Genomic DNA, 19743 nt, shown 5'->3' on the forward strand with positions numbered 1-19743 from the left:
AACACCAATTCAATTTATTCGGAATAAGAAATCAAACAAATATTAAGAAGTAAAACCGACTTGATTGCACAATCTTAATGTGTAGTATATTATTGTACGATATCTTGCCTTCAATTAAATAATAGTCAATGATCGATTGATGTTACAATTAATAAATTTATATCTATCTACCCAGATATTATGTTTTTTTTTTTTTTGGTGAATGATAATAGTATTAAGCTTAGACAAAATGTATAAGCAAAGTACTAAAACTTACACTCAAAATGAAAAAAAGCATAAAGTAGAATGACCGAAGGAAGAAAAACGATCAATTTTTTTTTTTTGTAAATTTCGAAATATTATTTCATTCTTACCCAAAAAAAAATATTATTATTTTATTTCGGGAGAAAATGACTTTCGAACCTAATTAAGAAAAAGTAGAAATTAACAAAATGTGATTCGCAGCCGTACACGCCCGTTCGAACCATTAAAAACCCAAATCCAACCTCCTCCTTCTTCCCAGTCGGTTCCCTCCACCTCCTTTTCCCCGCCATCTCTCTCTCTGCGATTCTCTCGAACACGTCAAGTTCGCCATCGCCATCTCCGCATTGACCGGAAGTCAATCTCCCTAGGGTTCTCGATCGCCGTTCCCGGACCCCTCGAATCGACGGCGCGACCGGATCCGGCCGGGGGGAAGCGATGCCGGTGAGCCTGACGCCGAACGCCATCCCGGCCATCAACGGCGGCGACGTCGACTCGAAGCCGCTGGTCCAGGTCGTCGACGTCAGGCCGGTCGGCGGGAGCGGCGGCCAGGAGCGGCACCGCCTCCTGCTCTCCGACGGCGTCTCCTCCCAGCACGCGATGCTCGCCACGCAGCTCAACGACCTCGTCAAGTCCGGCCGCGTCCGCAAGGGCTCCGTCGTCCAGCTGATCGACTACATCTGCAGCGTCGTCCAGAACCGCAAGTGAGTAACGCCGCGGTGGCGGCGCCATTTCGCTCCATGATTTTGGACTTGAATGGGATGGTCACTTGTTTTGAGTAAATTTGGAGTAGCTAATCGATGTAGAGTCTCGGTGTTCGATCGTATGGAGAGAGAGGTCTGTCGGTGAGCGATGATTTCGACATTACCTAAAGATGAAGGTCGCTACTCCTTGAATTGCAGATATGAGTGCTCTGTTGATTTGTGTGGTATTAAGCATGATGTTGATCAGTATAGCTCTTGGATATCTAGTGTAATGCTTTTCATGATGCAGAGCTGCCTTACCAGAACTGGAAAAGTAAAGGATAGAAATGGTGTTTAAATGCTCGAAAGTTGCTTTGAATGAGTTGTTTTAGCAATCTATCTTGGAATGGCTATTGATCAAATTGAATGTATTCTGAAATGATACATGTTAGGAGTGGACAAGAACCTGCGATGTCCTTAGATTTGAGTTTGTGCATTTAGGTGTTTAGATTGTGCAGCAATGTAATTGGTTGAGTAAGTTCTTAGTTTGTAATGTTCAGGGTATACGGAATATATCTTTTTTGAAACTTGTCTGAGAGCTAGCAAGAATGGGTTCGAGAGTTGTAGAAAGTTTTATCATGGTTTTTCTGGTGTTGTATAGAAGCAGCATGAAGTTTGCGGTCTTGGAAGAAAGGAAAGTAAAAACTTACACAATGACAATATATTGGTACCCGTTCAAAGAGTGATAGATCAAGACCTTGACTGTTGAGAATTAGTTGTATTTCAACGATTCATTTGCTTGTTACGCCGACAAATCAAACTGAAATGCCTCATTGTTTTCATTTAATTAGTTGGCATCTATGTTCTTGTGAAGTGAAGAGATCTTAACTTTGATTTCCAGGATCATTGTTGTGCTAAACATGGAGACCATTATACCAGACTGTGAAATCATTGGAAACCCAAAAATGTATCCTGAGACCAACGCAGCAGCTCAGAAAGTGCTGCCTAATATCAACACTGGGAATGTTCAGAGGTTCAGTAATGACAATATCAATGGCAGAAATCCTGTACAAAATGGACAGAATTTCCAATCAGCTGTTCAACCTCCTCCCCGAGCAAATGCTGTGCAGAATATGCAAAGTTTTCGACCAACTGTTCAACCTCCATATCGGCCTCCACCAAACTACAGAAATCGTGGCCCAGTTATGAAGAATGAGGCACCTGCACGCATCATACCTATTGCTGCTCTCAACCCTTATCAAGGCAGGTGGGCCATAAAGGCAAGAGTCACTGCAAAAGGAGATCTTCGCCGATATAATAATGCACGTGGTGATGGGAAGGTTTTCTCCTTTGATCTCCTTGATTCTGATGGGGGAGAAATTCGGGTGACATGCTTCAATGCTGTTGTTGATCGTTTCTACGATATAATTGAGGTAGGAAAAGTCTACTTGATCTCAAAAGGTAGCTTGAAACCTGCACAAAAGAACTTTAATCATCTGAAGAACGAATGGGAGATTTTTTTGGAGGCCACTTCGACTGTGGATGTTTGTCCCGAGGAAGATGCTTCGATTCCACAACAGCAGTTCTCCTTCAGACCTATTAGTGACATTGAGAATGCTGAGAATAATTCTATTATTGATGTTATTGGAGTTGTTGTATCTATCAACCCCTCTGTTCCAATCTTAAGAAAAAATGGTATGGAAACTCAGAGAAGAAATCTGAATCTGAAGGATGGATCTGGAAGGACCGTGGAATTGACTCTCTGGGGTGAGTTCTGCAACAGGGAGGGTCAGAAAGTGCAAGAGATGATTGATTCTGGAATCTTTCCAGTTTTGGCTGTCAAAGCTGGGAAAGTCAGTGACTTCAGTGGAAAATCTATCGGTACCATTTCTTCCACGCAGCTTTTTATTAATCTGGATATTCCAGAGGCTTGTAGTCTGAGAAGCTGGTTCGATTTTGGGGGGAAGGATGCGGCTTCTCTGTCCATTTCCAGGGAAATCATGTCCGGAGGATCCAAGAATGAGATACGTAAGACCGTGTCTCAAATCAAAGAAGAAGGCCTTGGAAGATCAGATAAGCCAGATTGGATCACAGTGAAGGCGACAGTATCTTTCATCAAGACTGATACTTTCTGCTACACAGCTTGCCCATTGATGATTGGAGATAGACAATGTAATAAGAAAGTGACGAGGGCAGGAAACACAAGATGGCTGTGCGATAGGTGCAACCAAGAGTTCGAGGAGTGTGATTACAGGTATCTCCTCCAAGTCCAAATACAAGATCATACCGGATTGACTTGGGTGACTGCTTTCCAGGAATCCGGTGAAGAGATCTTGGGTTTCTCGGCCAAGGAGTTGTTCATGCTCAAACAGCAGGACGATGAAAGATTTGCTGAGACCGTCCGAAGTAAACTTTTCTATCAGTTTCTATTCAGGCTCAAAATAAAGGAGGAAACATATGGAGATGAACAGAGAGTGAAGATCACCGTAGTTAAGGCCGATAAGGTTAACTACTCTTCGGAGAGCCAATACATGCTAGATTTGATTTCGAAAGTCTCGTGATAATCAAGAACAAGGGTTCTGGGTGATTAATAGGTGGCTCTCTGTTTTAAGAGAGAATTAATAAGCAGTAGCATTCTTTCCCACCAGATTATTCTTTATCATCAAGTGACTTGAGTTTTAGACAAATATAATTGTTTTAGCAAACCTGTAACGTAGGAACAATTGAAAGGTCTTTGTTCTTTGTAAAATCATGTATCGGTTCATTTCTCCCGCCGTAGATTTTTTTCTCGGTGGTCTGAAAGAGGGTTTCTAAGATGTTCTTTGAGGCAAAAGAGCAAATAAAAAAACAGCGACCCGTTTCTTTCATGTGCCAAAATGGAACTCACAAATTTCACATTTCATCAGCTTTCCGAGGGCAATGTTACAGCTAAAAGAAGTGACAGATTACAAATACAGTACAGAGATCAGTACAGAAAGCATCAACACGACAGAGAAATCACATGAGTAAAAGAATCTCCCCCTCTCTCTTTCTCCTCTCAGCTTCTCTTAACGGGGTCGAAGTTGGAGACGCCAATCACGGCACCGATGATGGCGCCGAGCACAACCCCACCGGCCACGATGCTGAGCAAGAAGTTCTTGAGGGAGGGAGAGAGCCCGGACCCGGCTGCCTCGGCCACTTCCGGGACCACCATCGAGGCCGTGAGCGCGGCTGCGGTCAATCCCGTGATGGCCTTCTCCTTCAGCGAAGCCCTGACTTCGAATTTCCCGCTGCTCTTCGACCCCGGGATTGGCTTTGTCGATCTCACAGGCAATGGCTTGAAGAAGCTGTCGGAGTTCGGCATCTTCTTTTGCCCGGCAAAGGCTAACGGCATAGCCATCGAAACTGCAGAGGTTGAAGCCATTGTTCTGCCAAAATCTCACCTCACCCTTCCCCTCTCTCTCTAGTTTCAGTCGTTTTGGCCTCTGCAAGTATTAACAAGCTGTTGAATGGTGAACAAGCTGTTGAATGGATGGTTTTGAGAGAGAGGAAGGGACAATGTGAGGTGGAAAATAGAGAAGATCCCAATCGGCTTGGTCTATGGAGAGGCTTGTCCGACGTGGCAGGCTCTCCTTTTAGGGTTGATGGATAAGGTTATCTTCACTTAACCCAAGCGCCCAATCACCGTCAAGCTAGTGATGTCCTGGAGTCTGGAATGTTGGTTGAAGCTTCCAGGGCCATAACATTTGCCCAGAACCGTGAATAGATGTATACATTTTATGGGCTTGCATTAGCCCAATGAGTCTCGACATTTCTCAACACAGCGAGATGGGGCGACTCGATAAAGTTATTCGCACCGAAATAAATTAACAAGAGACGTCAATTTAGCATGATAGAAATGAAAGTGATCCGAACTCAAAACAATATGTTGATTCATTGTTTTAAGGCCAAATTTTCATCACCAAATGTTTGAAACTCGAGGAGTTGCTCGACGATCGTAAGGGAGTGATTTTCTTATGATGCAACCATCAAAACGACACAAGATCAAATTGCCACTCATGCAGCAGTCTCCAAAAGCGGGAAAGGGAAGAGTTCAACCATGGGGTTCGTGAGGCAGCTCCTCTCGACCGTGCGAAAGACTGTAGATTAGATTGTGTCCATTGTCACTGGGTCTAGAAGAACATGCATCATCGGTTCAACGGATCATGCTAATGTGTGTAGCATCACTTGCTTCGTGAAAGCTCTCGTTCCTCCTTGCATTTTGTCGAGAATCCCAGTGACTTTCCACGGAGTAAGGAGAGAGAAAATCGATGCATATTTGATGCAAAGTGCACTCAGTGGCAAACAGTACACGCATTGGAAACAAACAGAATAGGATCATTCCAATAAACTATGATCATACCAAGCCAAAAGAAATGACACAAGTAAAAGTAAAGGTTAAAGAAAATCAAACGAATTGAATGCAGCAAAATAATAAGAATCGAATAACTCCATTGCTCTTTGATATCATATACAATTTCTTCATTAAAAATATAAGGGATGAGCCGTGCATTCCCGTCGGCCAAAAGGAGGAGAGCTGGCTCGTTTCTTTAACATTTCCAGTGAACACGGAGTAAATTCTGCTCCTTTGGGATATAAGCACATGAAAATGGAGTTCAGCACCAACCAAATACATCTGCAGTTCACACGATATGAGCGCAAACCTGTCAAAACAAATTATACAGCAGAGAGTAAAGATAGTATTCCAAAAGAAGTGGATATCGTGATATACCGGATGCTTCATTAATCATCAAGCCTTAAGCATTTTCCTGGACCAACGATCTTTTAACCAAATCGAACCTAATGATATACTGAAAGACTAGTCTGATATACGATGCTAAGTTTCACCGCCTTAGAGGAGTTAAAAACAAAATTAGAAGCATAGCCTATGAAAGATTGAATCAGATCCAACACAAGAAATGCCGTGACTTCACACTCGCCAATTTTCAGATTATAGATGTTAATGTTTAGATGTCCCAGTTTGAGTGAGGAACACACACGGCGACACACTAATCAAGGGAAGAAAAAAGAAGGCACATACTTGCAGCTAACTAGGAACTTGCTGGACGAGTCAAAACCGTCCATTAGCAGCTGCTGATCCAGTATAGCTGACTTGAACTTCTTGAGGGAGCAGACAATACTTAATACCGAGTTCTTCAAAGAATTTCTTGAGTTCCAGCACAAGCTCCGACCTGCGGCTGCTCTTATCACCGTAGTTTTGGAAATTGATCGTGTGATTAACGTAAAGGCCCAACTTCAACTTGTTAACATCCTCGATCTCCTTAACCACAACACTGTGAGCCGGACGCCAGTGTTTAGGCCTGCTTTCCAAGTACCTGGCATTTACACCCAATGAATGCCATTCAATTGAAAGAATGGACAAATATTCATATAGAAGAGCATATTCCACAGTACTAATGTCCACCTATATTCTCTATAAATAGAAATAGTGACGTGACTATCTTTTGTGAATTTTGATAAGCTACATCTTGAAGAGTCAAAAGCATAAACTTTATCACAAAAAAGATGCAAAAACATTACGAAAAATGGAAAGCATATTTGATGTCTCGTGCATATTAAAAGATATCTTGATATGAAGCAACTCGATCCGATGACATCATTGTTTCTATTGTGTAGCTGTGCCTTTCTTCATATTAAAAAAGGGGCTGCTCTATTTCATCAGATAGGTTTCACAGAAGCCCAATGCTGACACCGAATTCTAAACAACCAGGACACCATCCACAGACTAATAATGAATAAATATCTGCAATTCATAACGGATGTTTTATGCCGCACCTCATCATAATCGACACGGTTGATTATGCATGCAAAATGTACTGCCTGAATTTGAGATGCAGAGACTGCAGATGACATACGTTTTAATTCTAGATTTTAGATCTCCAATTTTCTCGACTGAAGTAGCGAAGTCAACAGTGAACTCCACCGAATCGCTCATTTCTGGGCTTCTATAGTAATTGCTGATAGGTTTAGTTGCCAAAACTGAATTTGGGTAGAATATCTTTTCACCGTCATATTTCAAGAAGATTGTAGTCAAAATATTCATCTCTTCAACCACCATCTGCAAAGGAATCAAAATGTCAGCCAGACTGTTGCCTGACACAATATAGTCTTGTAGAGTTGTAGGATTAATAAGTCACCTGCACTCCATCAATTACGCAACGGTCACCCACATCAAAGGGATGCATTATAAAGACGAATATGATGGCTTCGAAAACGGTTTTGGCTGTGTTACCAAACATAAACACCACGAGCAAAAGCTGAGATGATATGAAGACGAGTACTTGTGTCGTCATAAATCCCATCAAAAGTAACCAGATAATGATGATCACAATGAGCAAAATTCCTGAAGCAAGCGTATTCAGCTCGTCTATGGCTGTTTTTGTGTCGTTTAAGGAGAGGGCAAGAGATTTACGCTCAAGATACACATTTACCTGCAATGACAAATTACATTGTCAGCTCCACAAGTTAAATAATCATCTCAATGGCCTGTGTCAAAAATCTTAAATTGTCGCTTTTGATGTCCAAGAACCTTCCTGAGGAAGAAGCACTCGATGACTCATTCCTCTTTGGTAAACTTGTGGACCTAGGGAAGTATGTACCATTCATCCAAGTCCAAATGAATACTTTTGGTTAGAGTATAGTTTCATGTGCATCCTAGGACAAAAATCAAACTCTGGGTCTCAGATGCATGGTCTCAGTACTCTCTTAGGATCTCAGCAACTCAAATATGTAAAAGACCTTGCAATTCTTTTAACTCCAAAGGACCCCCATCTTTTGTTACGAACTTCATAACAGAATTGGTCAGAGATGCCAATTGAGAAGCATGGAATTATGGGAAATCATCCAACAAACCACACCGGGGTAATGAGTTGCACAATACTCATTCATGAGTTCTTTAATGAAGTAATATATGACAAAAATTGCTTCCAGCAAATTGAAACCCATTAATAAACCACTGAACCGAGAGAGGATGTGGAGATGGTCATGATAGTAAAATGGAGATTTTCTGAAATGGGAAACATTCTCGAGGGCTAGGAACTAGAATTGAAATGTAACTTTAAATCCTTAGCATGTTCTTACCAGCCAATTCTTCAAAGATGATCTCCTGATCTTCCTAGTTTCCATTGCTTCTGGAAACAATGGGATCACGTGGTCAACATCTTCCTTCTTCATGAAGCGCAAAAGATCCTCCTCTTCGATGAACCTAGTAAAAGCATAATGCAGGAATCAGAAGCAGATTCAAACAAAAGTCCTTCTATGACAAAAGAAAGTCAGACATTAGCTTTTCTCACTTGCTCCTGGGCTTCGCTACATTCCTGAATATCTGATAAGCAGCAGCCTTGGCCTCCCATTCGTTAGTGATCTCCCTATCTGGTTGCTGTTCCTCCTCGTCATCACTTTGATCAAGGCTCTCGGCAAGAGTTGATAGCCCTGACCCGCCAATGACGTTAATCAACCCTTTCATAGTCCAAGCAGAAATTTTATCCTGCTTCATCTTATGTAACTTCTCAACATCAATCACCTCCTCTTGCTTCTTAGCTGCGTCCTTATTGTATTTCGTGAAACTGAGCCGGCCGCTACTTCTCGAGCGGCCAATATTTTCGGCCATCTCCATCAGTGGCGGGCCTGAAAGGGTCCTGACAACATACTGGTGAAAGAGCGACTCTTGGATGCGATCAAAGAACCTCGTGCATTGAAATGAAGAAGATAGTAACTTTATCAACAGTGTTTTGATCAGCCATATGGCAGCTCCAATGAGACAAGAAGCAAGAGCCCTCGTGACATAATTCAGAATCTTTTCTGTGTGTCTTGATCGCTTGACTCCATGATTTATTAACAAGGCCCAAGCTAAAAGAACCAAGCCTAACCACATAAATGCCTGTACACCCTTTTTCAATCCATATACAAAGTACAGAACCTTCTGTTTGAGCAAAAATTCCCTCTCAATCAAGAAAACCACCATATTGATCAGCCATTCAGTCACTAGCCTCCCACAAAAAATCACCAACACCAGCACACACCATCTCCACAATCTCAATCCCCAAATACAAGTATGTTGCAGCTTGTGAACAATTAAACTTGCAATCAGAAGTCCCATAATGGACACAAATGCAACCCACTCCACCAATATTACCTTAGGACACTTCTTACCAGCCATTTGTTGGACCTTCAAGTTTGCAGTCCTGTACACCTCCTCATCATCTTCCTCCTCTGGAACAGGGGATGTGATCAACGGCGTCCGAGGCGTGATTGGCACAGACTTCACATTGTCTTTATTGGCACCAGAACTTGCGGCATTATACGGTGAACCCACTCTAGGTGAATTTCTGTAGGGAGACTGAGGATACTTCACTTGGGTTCTCTCTTTAACTAAATTAGCATCACCAGGATATGATGGTTCTGCTAATCTCGATTTCGGCTTCGAAAAGTAAGACCTCGAAAGGGACCTCTTGGCGGGGATTTTTGGAGGCTTAGAAGCAGATGGGCTAGGTTGGGGGAGTCCCTGAGGGGGAGGGCTTGTCAAGTTGAAATCTTGCACTCTAGATTGAAGGTTTTCAAGCTCTGTGAGCTCAATATTGGGTCTTGGCGAGGAGCCTTGGCTCCGATACTCGCTGCCCGAGATCATTACAACCACTTCGTTCGTCTCGCTCTTCTCCGACACGCCTCTACTTGTCTCCATGAGAACTTCAGCTCTTTTAACAAATGCAGAAGCCCTTTCTCCCAAATCAAGAAAGTAACCAAAGAGTAAGCTCAGCTCAGAATCCTTTAAAATGGAAGCTTTCCCTAAAGGGTCACGCTTTAGCTAATATTAAAGAATACTTAGGCATGATTCGAGAAGTGCGACAGATTAAGCAACACAAGAAACAAATAATTAATGCAGTCCCGGGCAATTTGGGAGTACCCAGTTCGTTATCTTGAGCTCGGTCCGTATTCTTCCCGCTTCTTTCTAACAGAGCACAAGGAAAGCAGAGGAAAAAGGCAACAAACAAGCAAGCAAGCAAGCAAATTAGCAAGGAACTCTGACGGGACGAGGAGGCAGGGTGGAATTGACGATGAAAATGCAACTATTCAGCCAGGGTTTTAAGGAGGGTTAGAGCAGTCGGGATTGACTTCCATGGGGGCGGTAGGGACAGTTCTCCTCATCCAAACGGCTGCTAACAATTAATCGTCGACCATGGCAGAGAATGAAGTGGGAAAATGGGACATTCCGGCCATGGAAGTACTGTTGATTGAGGCTTCGTGTTCAACACATTCGACATTATCAACGTTATCATCGTTTATTTTGTGGCAACATGTTAGGCAAAAGTTCGGTCAGGCCCTTTTGTCTGCTTGCTTGTTGACCTTTTTTTTATCTTTTATTTGCTGTGACATCAGCACTACAGATCTGAGCAAGAAAATCATACTTATAAAGTAAGAAAATACTTCCCATAAGATGTTATCGACTCTCGACATGTCTTGCATAAATGTCATGTCACTCGGAGAGCTTGTTGCACAAAAGAAGCAGGATTGCTCGAGTAATGCCTCCGACATCCTATGATTATATCATCGAATGAAATTGTGTTCTTTAGAGAAGGTGATTAGGGTTAAAGACTAAAAAAGTAGGAAATATGTTCAGCCATTTTTTAATGACATGACTGTCAAGGGAAAGGGAAAGCCAAAACTAGTTCAACTTGTGGGATGATTTGATGTGCCGCAGCCAGAGTGGAAAGCGTTGTACACATGCAAATCATGTTTTTATATTGTGTCGTGATGGTTACAGGATTGGGCAATTATTAGAACTTTTTGGAAAAAGAATCTGCCGGACCAACTTTCGTTTTTTGGACTTTTTGTGATAATTTCAGGTCAGCACGCGTTTTCAACTGTAGTGATTGAGAGTTTAACGGGCTCTCATTTCAAACTTTAACTAGAATTTTCGTAGAATTTACCGGTAACAATTTATAGTTTGAAATAATATATTGACTCAATCTACTTTTTTTATGCAAATCTGCAACACATCTAATATCAAATGTTGAGCAAAGAGCAAGACTCGTTAAGTACAATACAATAACAAGGGGTCGAAAGGGGAAAATGAATAACATTTCATTGATGTACGAGGTTAGAACAATCGAAATCAGATAATCTGACAACGATTTGTTATAGTGTATCGTCTCAATCTACTTATTTATGCCAATCACAAACATCATATATCAAGTGCTGAATGGAAAGCAAGATAACAAGGGATTGAAAGGGTGAAAAAGGAATGATATTTCATTGATGTGCAGGGTTGAACAATGAAATCGGATCATTTCAGGTGATTCATTGAGATTCTCTGGGCCCTCGAGGTACTGGAATGAATTCTGAATCCGTTCGCCAAGCAATCGTATCTGCACTCCATAGAGAAAACAAAATAGAAGGCATCATTATGAGCAGGAACCTTTCAACATGATCAACGAGTTCTTCTAGTGGAAATTAACCAGATGACGCTTGATGGATTTTACATCATACATTGGGTCATTAAACTGATAATGCAGCCGATCAAGCTAAAAGCTCAAATTGTTCAAGAGTGACGTGACAAATATCTAATATTTCTGCAATTTCATCAAAAGTTACCTCAAATCTAACCAGGCCTGTAGCATTAGTACTAGACATATCTTGGTCAAATGAGTAAAATTGACGAACATATGTCTCAATGCTAGAGTTATCTCCTCCATAATTATAAGCAGAATTCGAAAGTTGGTGAGCAAAGGCGTTAGGATCCTATTCCCAGCATACTGTGATTTCATACCTTCTGTTAGCCTAAAGGACGTTCAACTTATGATCAGGAAAAGCAAATGATCACTTTAAGACATACTTGCAGTTGGCTAGGAACTTCGCACATCGAGGAGTCAGAATCTCGCATCAGCAGGCGCTGAACCAGTGTAGCTGACTCGAACTTCTTGAGGAAGCAGACGGTAACTGATACCGAGTTTCTCGAAGATCCTCTTCAGCTCCCACACGAGCTCTGATCTCCGGGTGCTCCTGTCTCCTGGGTTTTGGAAATTTATCGTGTGACGGACGTGTAGAGTCATCTTCAACTTGTTCATGTCTTCGATCTCAGAAACGTCAAAGCTGTGATCCTTCTTCCAATAGTCAGACCTATCTTCCAAGTACCTGATTTTTTTTTTTTTTTTTTTTTCACCCAAGGAATGCCATTCCATCAGAAACTTGTATACGATTGTATGGGAGGAGAACTCAGCAATGCTAATGAAAAATGCCTGGTGTAAATTGTCTGCATTCTTTCTCGCGTTATGAACAAAAGAAAGCATAATCACCAGTAAACGATGTTTCTTGAACTTCAAGCTACAGATTCATAAGCCATTACACACCCTCGCATTGAGTTTTATTTCACACAGTTAATTGCACCGCCATCTTAAACTTGTAGAGTCTCTCTCTTATTCAGCAGACTGTCCCTCTCTGTATTAAGCACATATTATGAAATGCTTTTCAATTTAGATTACATGATTATGTCTGGTCTCGCCCCAGTCTACATGACTTGTCAGGCATGAAAATGCAAATTTTGATGCCTCATTAAACAGGTTCAGGAGTAGCAGGCAACGTACCTTTTCACTTCATCCCTTAAAGCAGCAAAGCTGTCGCGCGAAGTGGAGAAGTCAACGGTGAACTCCACGGCATCACCCATGTTGGGGCTCCTGTAGAAATTGCTGATGGGTTTGTTGGACAGAACTGAATTTGGGTAGAATATCATTTCGCCGTCATTTGTCAGGAAGACTGTTGTCAGGAGATTCATCTCTTCAACCGCCATCTATTAGGAATTTAAGTGTTAGGCAAAGTATGGTATCGGCTCAGACCAATCATGGGGATTCTTAGGATTAGTAACTCACCTGCACTCCATCGATGACACAACGGTCACCAACATCAAAGGGATGCATCACGAAAACAAAAACGATGGCTTCGAACAATGTTTTGACAGTGTTCCCAAACATAAATGCCACAAGCAAAAGCTGGGATGAAATGAAGACAAGTACTTGCGTCGTCAAAACTCCCATCATAAGTAACGACACGATAATGATAGCAACCAGCAGAACTGCTGAAGCAAGCCTGTTCAGCTCCTCGATGGCCGTTTTTGTATCGTTCAAGCTGTAGGTGAGGGACTTCCTTTCAAGGTAAACGCTCACCTGCAGACATAAACTCTGTAAATAGGTTCTTAGGAATGTACTCATCTAATTTTTGGTTTCGGGCCGAGCCAAAAAATTTCTGATTCTTTTATTTCCAAAAGGCAGGAGACCTAATCCAATTCTGAAGCATGGAATTGTGGTTAAGCAGTCACTGGGTGATGGCCCACCAATTATCACAAGTTTTCTAAATGAATCAACAACACCGCAAGATTGAGATTTAGTACACTCATTGACTGTTCTGGGATAATCAGAACTTGGATGAGAATAGAAAGTTATGGATCTTCAAAAACATAGTGAGAGGTAGCAAAAAGCTTCCTAATTCAACATATTATCAATTTAGTAAGACTTACTAGCCATTCCTCTAAAGATGACCTATTGATTTTTCCAGTTTTTGCCGCTCCTGGAATCAAAGGAATGAATTTGTCAACATCTTTCTCCTTCATGAAGCGCAAGAGGTCCTTCTCATCAATGTACCTAGTAAAGACATAAAGCAGCTATGGATGGGATATTTCTAAGCAAATTTTAGCTGGAACGCAAGGGAAGTGTGTGACAGCATAGTTCTTCTTACTCATGTCCAGACTTCTTGGTGACATTCTTGAATATTTCGTCAGCAGTCGCCATTGCTTCTGATTGATTAGTGATTTCCTTATTTTGTTGCTCTGTGTCCTCACCACAGTATTGATCAAGGCTTCCAACAAGAGATGAAACCCCTAGGGATGAGTCACTAATGACGTTAACCAACCCTTTCTTACTCAGCTTCTCTACATCGACCACCTCTTCTAGCTTCTTCGACACTCCTCTGATGTACTTCTTGAAACTGAGCTGCCCATGGAGCTTTTCTTCCTGTTCCATCAAAGGCGGCCCTGAAAGGGTCTTGACTACATAGTGGTGAAAGAGAGTTTCTTGGATGCGATCAAAGAACCTCTCACATTGAAAAGAAGCTGCAACTAATTTTATTGACAGTGTCTTGACAAGCCATAGAGCAGCTCCTATAAGACAAGAAGCAATAGCCCTTGTCACATAATGTAGAGTCTCCCTCTCTTGCGTTGATCGCTCTGCTCCATGGTTCATCAGCGAAACCCAAACTAAAAGAATGAAAACTAACCAAATAAACCTTTGGACACTGTCCTTCAATCCATAGACGAAGTACAGGACCTTATGTTTGAGCAAATAGACCTTCTCAATCAACAAAACCAATGTGTTAATCAACCAGTCACTCACCAACCTACCACAAGAGATCACCAACACCAGCACACACCATTTCCACAGCTCCATGTGCCAAATTTCTGTATTTTTCAACTTGTGAACGGTTAAAGTCGCAATCAGAAGTCCCATAATGCACACAAATGCTGCCAACTCGATCCAGATAACATTCTTGATGGATTTCTTGCTGGCCGTCTCTTCGACCTTCAAATTTGCAGCCTTGTACGGCTGCTCATCATCTCCCTCTTTGGCAGCCTTCCAACGAGGCGTTTGAGCCACGTTTGGCATGGCTTTTGCACTGTCTCTAGTGGCATTAGCACTGGTATCATTGTGAGGCAAACCAACATTAGGCAAAATCTCTTTAATCTTCAGTTGGGTATTGTCCTTAACTGAAGCAGCATGACTAGGACCTGATGCTTCTTCAAATCTCGATTTCCGCTTCGAAAGGAACTTGCTTTTAGCTATATGAACAGTGGGATTTATGCGAGGCTTACTTGGTGTTGGGCCAGATCGAGTGATTCCTTGAGCAGAACTCTGTTCTCTTGATTGGAGATTCTTAATCTCTGTTGGATCAAGATTGGATCTTGATGAAGAACCTGTGCTTTGGTGCTCACCGCCTGGAATCATGACAACAACTTCGTTTGTTCCTTTCTTCTCTAACAAACTTTTCCTATTTTCCATGATGAATGTTTCTCTCTCAATAGCCACTCAAAATCTAAGCCACGCTTAAGCCTTCTTCTCTAAATATTGGGACTTTAATGTGAAGATGGAAGCTTTAGCTGAACCGAATGAATGAATGCAAAGCCCGAATCCAGGAAAGAACATTGAAATAGATGGAAAAGGAGGACCAGAAGGGAAGACAAAGAAACAAAAGGAGAGGTCACCCAAATGAGAACGCAGAAACTAGGAGATTAGAAAGAAAGAGCAGAGCAAAATCATGAGGAAACGAAGGAGATTTGGAGGATTTATACTGACAGAGAGAAGGCTTCATCTCCGCACCAGTCAAGGTCCGCGGGAAATGTTAGTTAAAATGCCTCGTTTCTTGTCAATATCACATGATTTAAAAGCTCGATCAAAGTGAAAGTCGAAAAAAACGGAGTCAAACGCGTGTAATGCGAGATTTGGAAGAAAATAATTTACGAAAATCACTCTGAACAACCTCTTAAAATTCCACATGTGCCAAGAATCAGCGGGATCCATGTTGGACCGACGATTAATGCGCTGGTGGTTCGAGAAAATCTTAGATGAAACAGTTTTGCCGACTCAGCAATAAAACACTTCATTCAAAGTGCAGCACCTGTCTATGGCGTCCCACCTGTCACAAAATTTTGGAGTTCTCTCTTTTCTCTCTGCGTTACTTCTCCATTAGCCGTCCCTCTTCACGTTATCTCTGCTCTCTCCCCCGCATCTCCACGACCAAGAGCTCTCTCTTTTCATTTTCAATCCAGAATTTCGTCTCCCTCAAAATTGCAACAACTCCACCTCCTCTTCTCATTTTCTCAGGAATTTCAAGGGATGAAGACGTCTCTCTTCGCGACCAACAAAAAAAAAAAAAGGCAAAATTCTCAAGCTACCTTTAGTTCATGGGTCTCTGCGACTGGTATAGAGGTGTGATCATTTGCGGCTTATTGTGAGCGGCTTTCAGTCCAGTTGTCTTTCACTAATGAGTTTCGGTACTTGCTTGTTTGTTGATTTCAACCAGAGGTAGTGAAGGGCATGATGAGACGATGAGTTCGTCTTCTCTTGGTTGCCGATTGCCTTGCGGGGAATATTATTGAAAATGTGAAGCAAAACATTGAAATTTTGGGCTTGAAATTTACTGTTTCAGCCGAAGTTTGGTTGTATTTGATAAAATGGGCTTCTTTTTTGACTTGCTACGTTGGTTTTTTGAAAAAATGAGTAAGTTAAAAAATATTTTCTAGAAAATAATCTCTTATATCACTTACAAAAATAAATGAATGAAATTTTTTTCATTATTCATGAAAATAATAAGGCATAAATTATTATCGATAATAAGAATAGTTTATGTGGACTAATTCTTTTAAATGATATAAATAATCATTTTTAAAAAATATTTTCTAAATCACTTGCTTTTCATAAAACAAACGTGCACAAATAAAAATTTTAGGGATGGAATGATCATTTCTTGGTCTTCGGAAACAACCACATTTGTTGCTTTTAGTGTAAAATCTGAAAAATTCATAATTAAATCAATCGTGGGAAAATGGTGACTGCACGACCTCCCTAATCTCTATTTCGTCCAAGGAGTGTGCTGGGTGTGTGCTGGGTACATTAAAAAAAAAAAAAAGAGTGTAGACGCAATGATCTTTTTTTTTCTTTTAATGAGTCAACGCAGTCAACATGTTTATCGGTACAAGCATTGGATTAAACAGACAAAGATCCAAGAGGGAAATATAAACTTAATTACATATATTGACCACAGATCGTATTGTACATTAAATATTTAATAGCATGATGGTCAGGAGAGAAGCAAAACATCGCGAGTACTGCAAGCACATGCATACAGGTGTTAATGTGTTGTGAAAATGAACATTAAATGGAGGTCAAGGGTTTTCATTTTGGATCCTAGTGCAGCGTTTTCTCATTGTCAACCCCTTGTAATAGGCCTTGAACAAAATAAATAAAATAGGCCTGATTACCCAAAGAAAAGGTCAACTTTAGATCAATTTTAATTAGGATAAATACCATAAAAACCTAATAAAAAATCCAAAATTTGTACATTTGTTACAAATTTACCATCTATTAGTTTTCATTAAATATTACTATTAAATTAATGAGTTAAATGACACGTGTTTATTTGCGAATATACATATTTAGGATTTGACCCTCCAGTTTGTTATAAGTGTATCAATTTGTAATTTTTCATGGTATTAATTCAATTTAACGAAAATTAATGAATGAGAGTTTTGGAGGATTTTCGGTTGTCAAGAAATTAGTTTGAGGTAAATTTATCGTATCTATATTAGTTTGGAGTTTTTGATTTTAAACATTCAATTTTTCTATAAAAGAAAATTAATTTATGGTATATCTAGTACATATGTACTAATTTGAGAATTTTTTTTCTAGGTGGCTGAAAAGGCTCCAGATAGATATTTTGTCCTTGCAAATTTGACATAGCTAACCAAAGGACTAACATAGAGAACGGCTGCAAATTATAGGACTTATACACAATTCAAAAACTTTAGGACTTAAGGGCCAGATTGAGCAAGTTCTATGATTGTCCTCTCTTACTATCACACGCCAAAAGCATTTCTTCATTTCACAAAAGTGTGTCTATCCATAATAAATTGTTAAAGTACAACACAAGTGTCAAAACTTGGTATTAGTGAACATTTAAATGCCAAAACTTTCAAAATGTACATTTTTTTTTCAAAGGTACAATTAAGTTCTACTTTTTTTTGAAAATTAGGAAATTTAAATACCAAGTTCAACAAAAGTGACCGTAAATCTGATGTGGCATATTTTAATAATATAAGTGGTCTAGGTGACATATTGGAAAGTTGACTTAGCAATGAAAATGCAAAACGATGTCATTTTGCCTCAAAAATCAAATTTTAATGTACATATTAATTAAAATAAATTAAGAGAATAAAAAAAACTAGTGCAACATTCGACAAGGGTATACAGAGCCCTCACTGCCATTGCCCCACCATATTTGGCAAGGGTTGTCAAAGGTGGGGGAGGGTCGGCTGAGATTGCCAAGCCCTAAGTAGGGGCTACTGACCTTGGCCAAACGCCAATGAGGGCCCAAATCTTTGGCGAGGGTTGCAACCTTCCCCCAAATTTGATGAGGGTCGCCAGCATTTGCCTAATTGGGCCAAGGGCTACCAACCTTTGGCCTAGCCAACCGCCGACGAAGGCTTACAAGCCCGAGCCTAGATCTCGGACGAGAGCCAACAACCCTCATTGAATCTAGGGGAGAGTTGTGACCCTCACCCTATATCTAGGCAAGGGCTTCCAAGCCCTCACCCAGGATTGGCAATCCTTGCCTAGGGCTTAGCAACCCTGACCAACCCTCCCCCAACCATTGGCGATGGTGGGGCAACGGCAATGAGGGCTATGCATGTCCCCACCAAATGTTGCTATTTTTAAAATAAATTTGATTCTTTTTATTTATTTAATTATTATTTTTATTAAAATTCAAATCTAAAGGAAAAATGACATCGTTTTAGATTTATATAGCAACGTCACCAAAAAAAACATCATTTTGCACTTAACTCCCTGGAAAAATGTCGCGTTTGTAATTTGACCAAATTTTTTTACCATTGGCACTTAAGTGTCATATTCTTCTTTGATTTTGGTACTTTAGGGTACCTTTTGGGAAGTTTTGACACTTAAGGTGCATTTAGTAACACTTCTAGAAACAAGTATTTCTATTTTCTTATTTCACGGAACATAAATATAATAGAAACACATTTGGTAATTTTTTTATTCTCGAGAATAGATTTAGAACAAAAACAAGAAAAAAAGTTACTTCTTCATTCGTGGAAACAATTTAAGAAATAAGTCTTTTCTTGTTTTTCTCTTCATATCTTCTTCTCCCTAGCTAGTCACTAGCCTCGATGATGGCCGGCTATCACCTAGACAAGGTCACCCTGAGCTCACCAACCACTGGCAATCGAGCTTTACCCAACCACCACAAGGTTGGCATCACTTGGGTAGGCGAGACTGACCACACAGTGCCCAGGCAAGGTCGAGCCTCACCGGTGGCTAGTGAGGCTCAACCTCGCCAGATTTGGGCGAGGTCACCTCGCCGACCCTCGTCTAGCCGATCACTAGCCAACCGTGGCCAAGGCCGATGGCCAACTAAAGAAAAGAAAGAAGAAAAGTAATAAAATTATTAATAAATTAAAAGAAATTATAAGTCACAAAAATATTTGGGATCATACCAAATGCATTTATGTTTGAGGAATAGAAATTTTGTATAGTTACCAAACACTTAAAATGTTTAAAAACTATTTTGGGAACAAAAATAGAAAAAAATGTTTCTAAACAAAAATTATTTCCTGGAACAAAAACATTACTATATGCATCTTAAGTGTCTATTTGTGTCAAGTTTTGGCACTTGTGTGTACTTTAGCCCATAATAAATCAACATTTCTTTATTTTACCGAACTGGAGAAGCATCGCGTTGCCTTGTTTTATCATCTTCAACCATGAAAAATTATGATAAATGGCGCGAGGCTTAAGCCAGAGACAATTGGCTTAAATCAATTAGTATCAGATGCGCTTGCATGTAAGCCCAACTCACTTGAAACTCATACGGATCACCGGATGAGATCAATCCCACAAGAAAACGGTACAGAATCCGGAAGAGAGACTTGAAAATGCTCGGAACTCGACGCAATGGCGCAATTATAAACATTGGTGAAGACTCCATCAATGTAGTCATTTGATAAATC

The 19743-nt window shown here is 40.7% G+C and overlaps 4 protein-coding genes across 4 annotated transcripts; 1 reads left to right on the top strand and 3 right to left on the bottom strand.

The window, feature by feature from the left end:
- Window positions 1–486: 486 nt before the first annotated feature.
- LOC104438150 (replication protein A 70 kDa DNA-binding subunit A) lies at window positions 487–3763 on the top strand. The gene is made up of 2 exons (XM_010051235.3): window positions 487–944; window positions 1825–3763. Exons 1-2 carry the CDS (start codon window positions 679–681, stop codon window positions 3482–3484), a joined length of 1926 nt encoding a protein of 641 aa, XP_010049537.2. The 5' UTR covers window positions 487–678; the 3' UTR covers window positions 3485–3763.
- Window positions 3764–3790: 27 nt separating this feature from the next.
- LOC108958781 lies at window positions 3791–4472 on the bottom strand. The gene has a single exon (XM_018871481.2). It carries the CDS (start codon window positions 4324–4326, stop codon window positions 3961–3963), a length of 366 nt encoding a protein of 121 aa, XP_018727026.1. The 5' UTR covers window positions 4327–4472; the 3' UTR covers window positions 3791–3960.
- Window positions 4473–5358: 886 nt separating this feature from the next.
- Window positions 5359–10225, bottom strand: LOC104440233 (mechanosensitive ion channel protein 10). The gene is made up of 6 exons (XM_018871482.2): window positions 8255–10225; window positions 8043–8166; window positions 7100–7393; window positions 6818–7020; window positions 5983–6277; window positions 5359–5605 (listed from the first exon to the last, which is right to left on the bottom strand). Exons 1-5 carry the CDS (start codon window positions 9640–9642, stop codon window positions 6013–6015), a joined length of 2274 nt encoding a protein of 757 aa, XP_018727027.2. The 5' UTR covers window positions 9643–10225; the 3' UTR covers window positions 5359–5605; window positions 5983–6012.
- Window positions 10226–11811: 1586 nt separating this feature from the next.
- Window positions 11812–15001, bottom strand: LOC104440234 (mechanosensitive ion channel protein 10). Its single transcript, XM_010053191.3, has 5 exons — window positions 13686–15001; window positions 13468–13591; window positions 12824–13117; window positions 12542–12744; window positions 11812–12092 (listed from the first exon to the last, which is right to left on the bottom strand). Exons 1-5 carry the CDS (start codon window positions 14999–15001, stop codon window positions 11828–11830), a joined length of 2202 nt encoding a protein of 733 aa, XP_010051493.2. The 3' UTR covers window positions 11812–11827.
- Window positions 15002–19743: the final 4742 nt, after the last annotated feature.

This window comes from Eucalyptus grandis, chromosome 8 (genome assembly GCF_016545825.1).
Source record: "Eucalyptus grandis isolate ANBG69807.140 chromosome 8, ASM1654582v1, whole genome shotgun sequence".
NCBI lineage: Eukaryota > Viridiplantae > Streptophyta > Magnoliopsida > Myrtales > Myrtaceae > Eucalyptus > Eucalyptus grandis.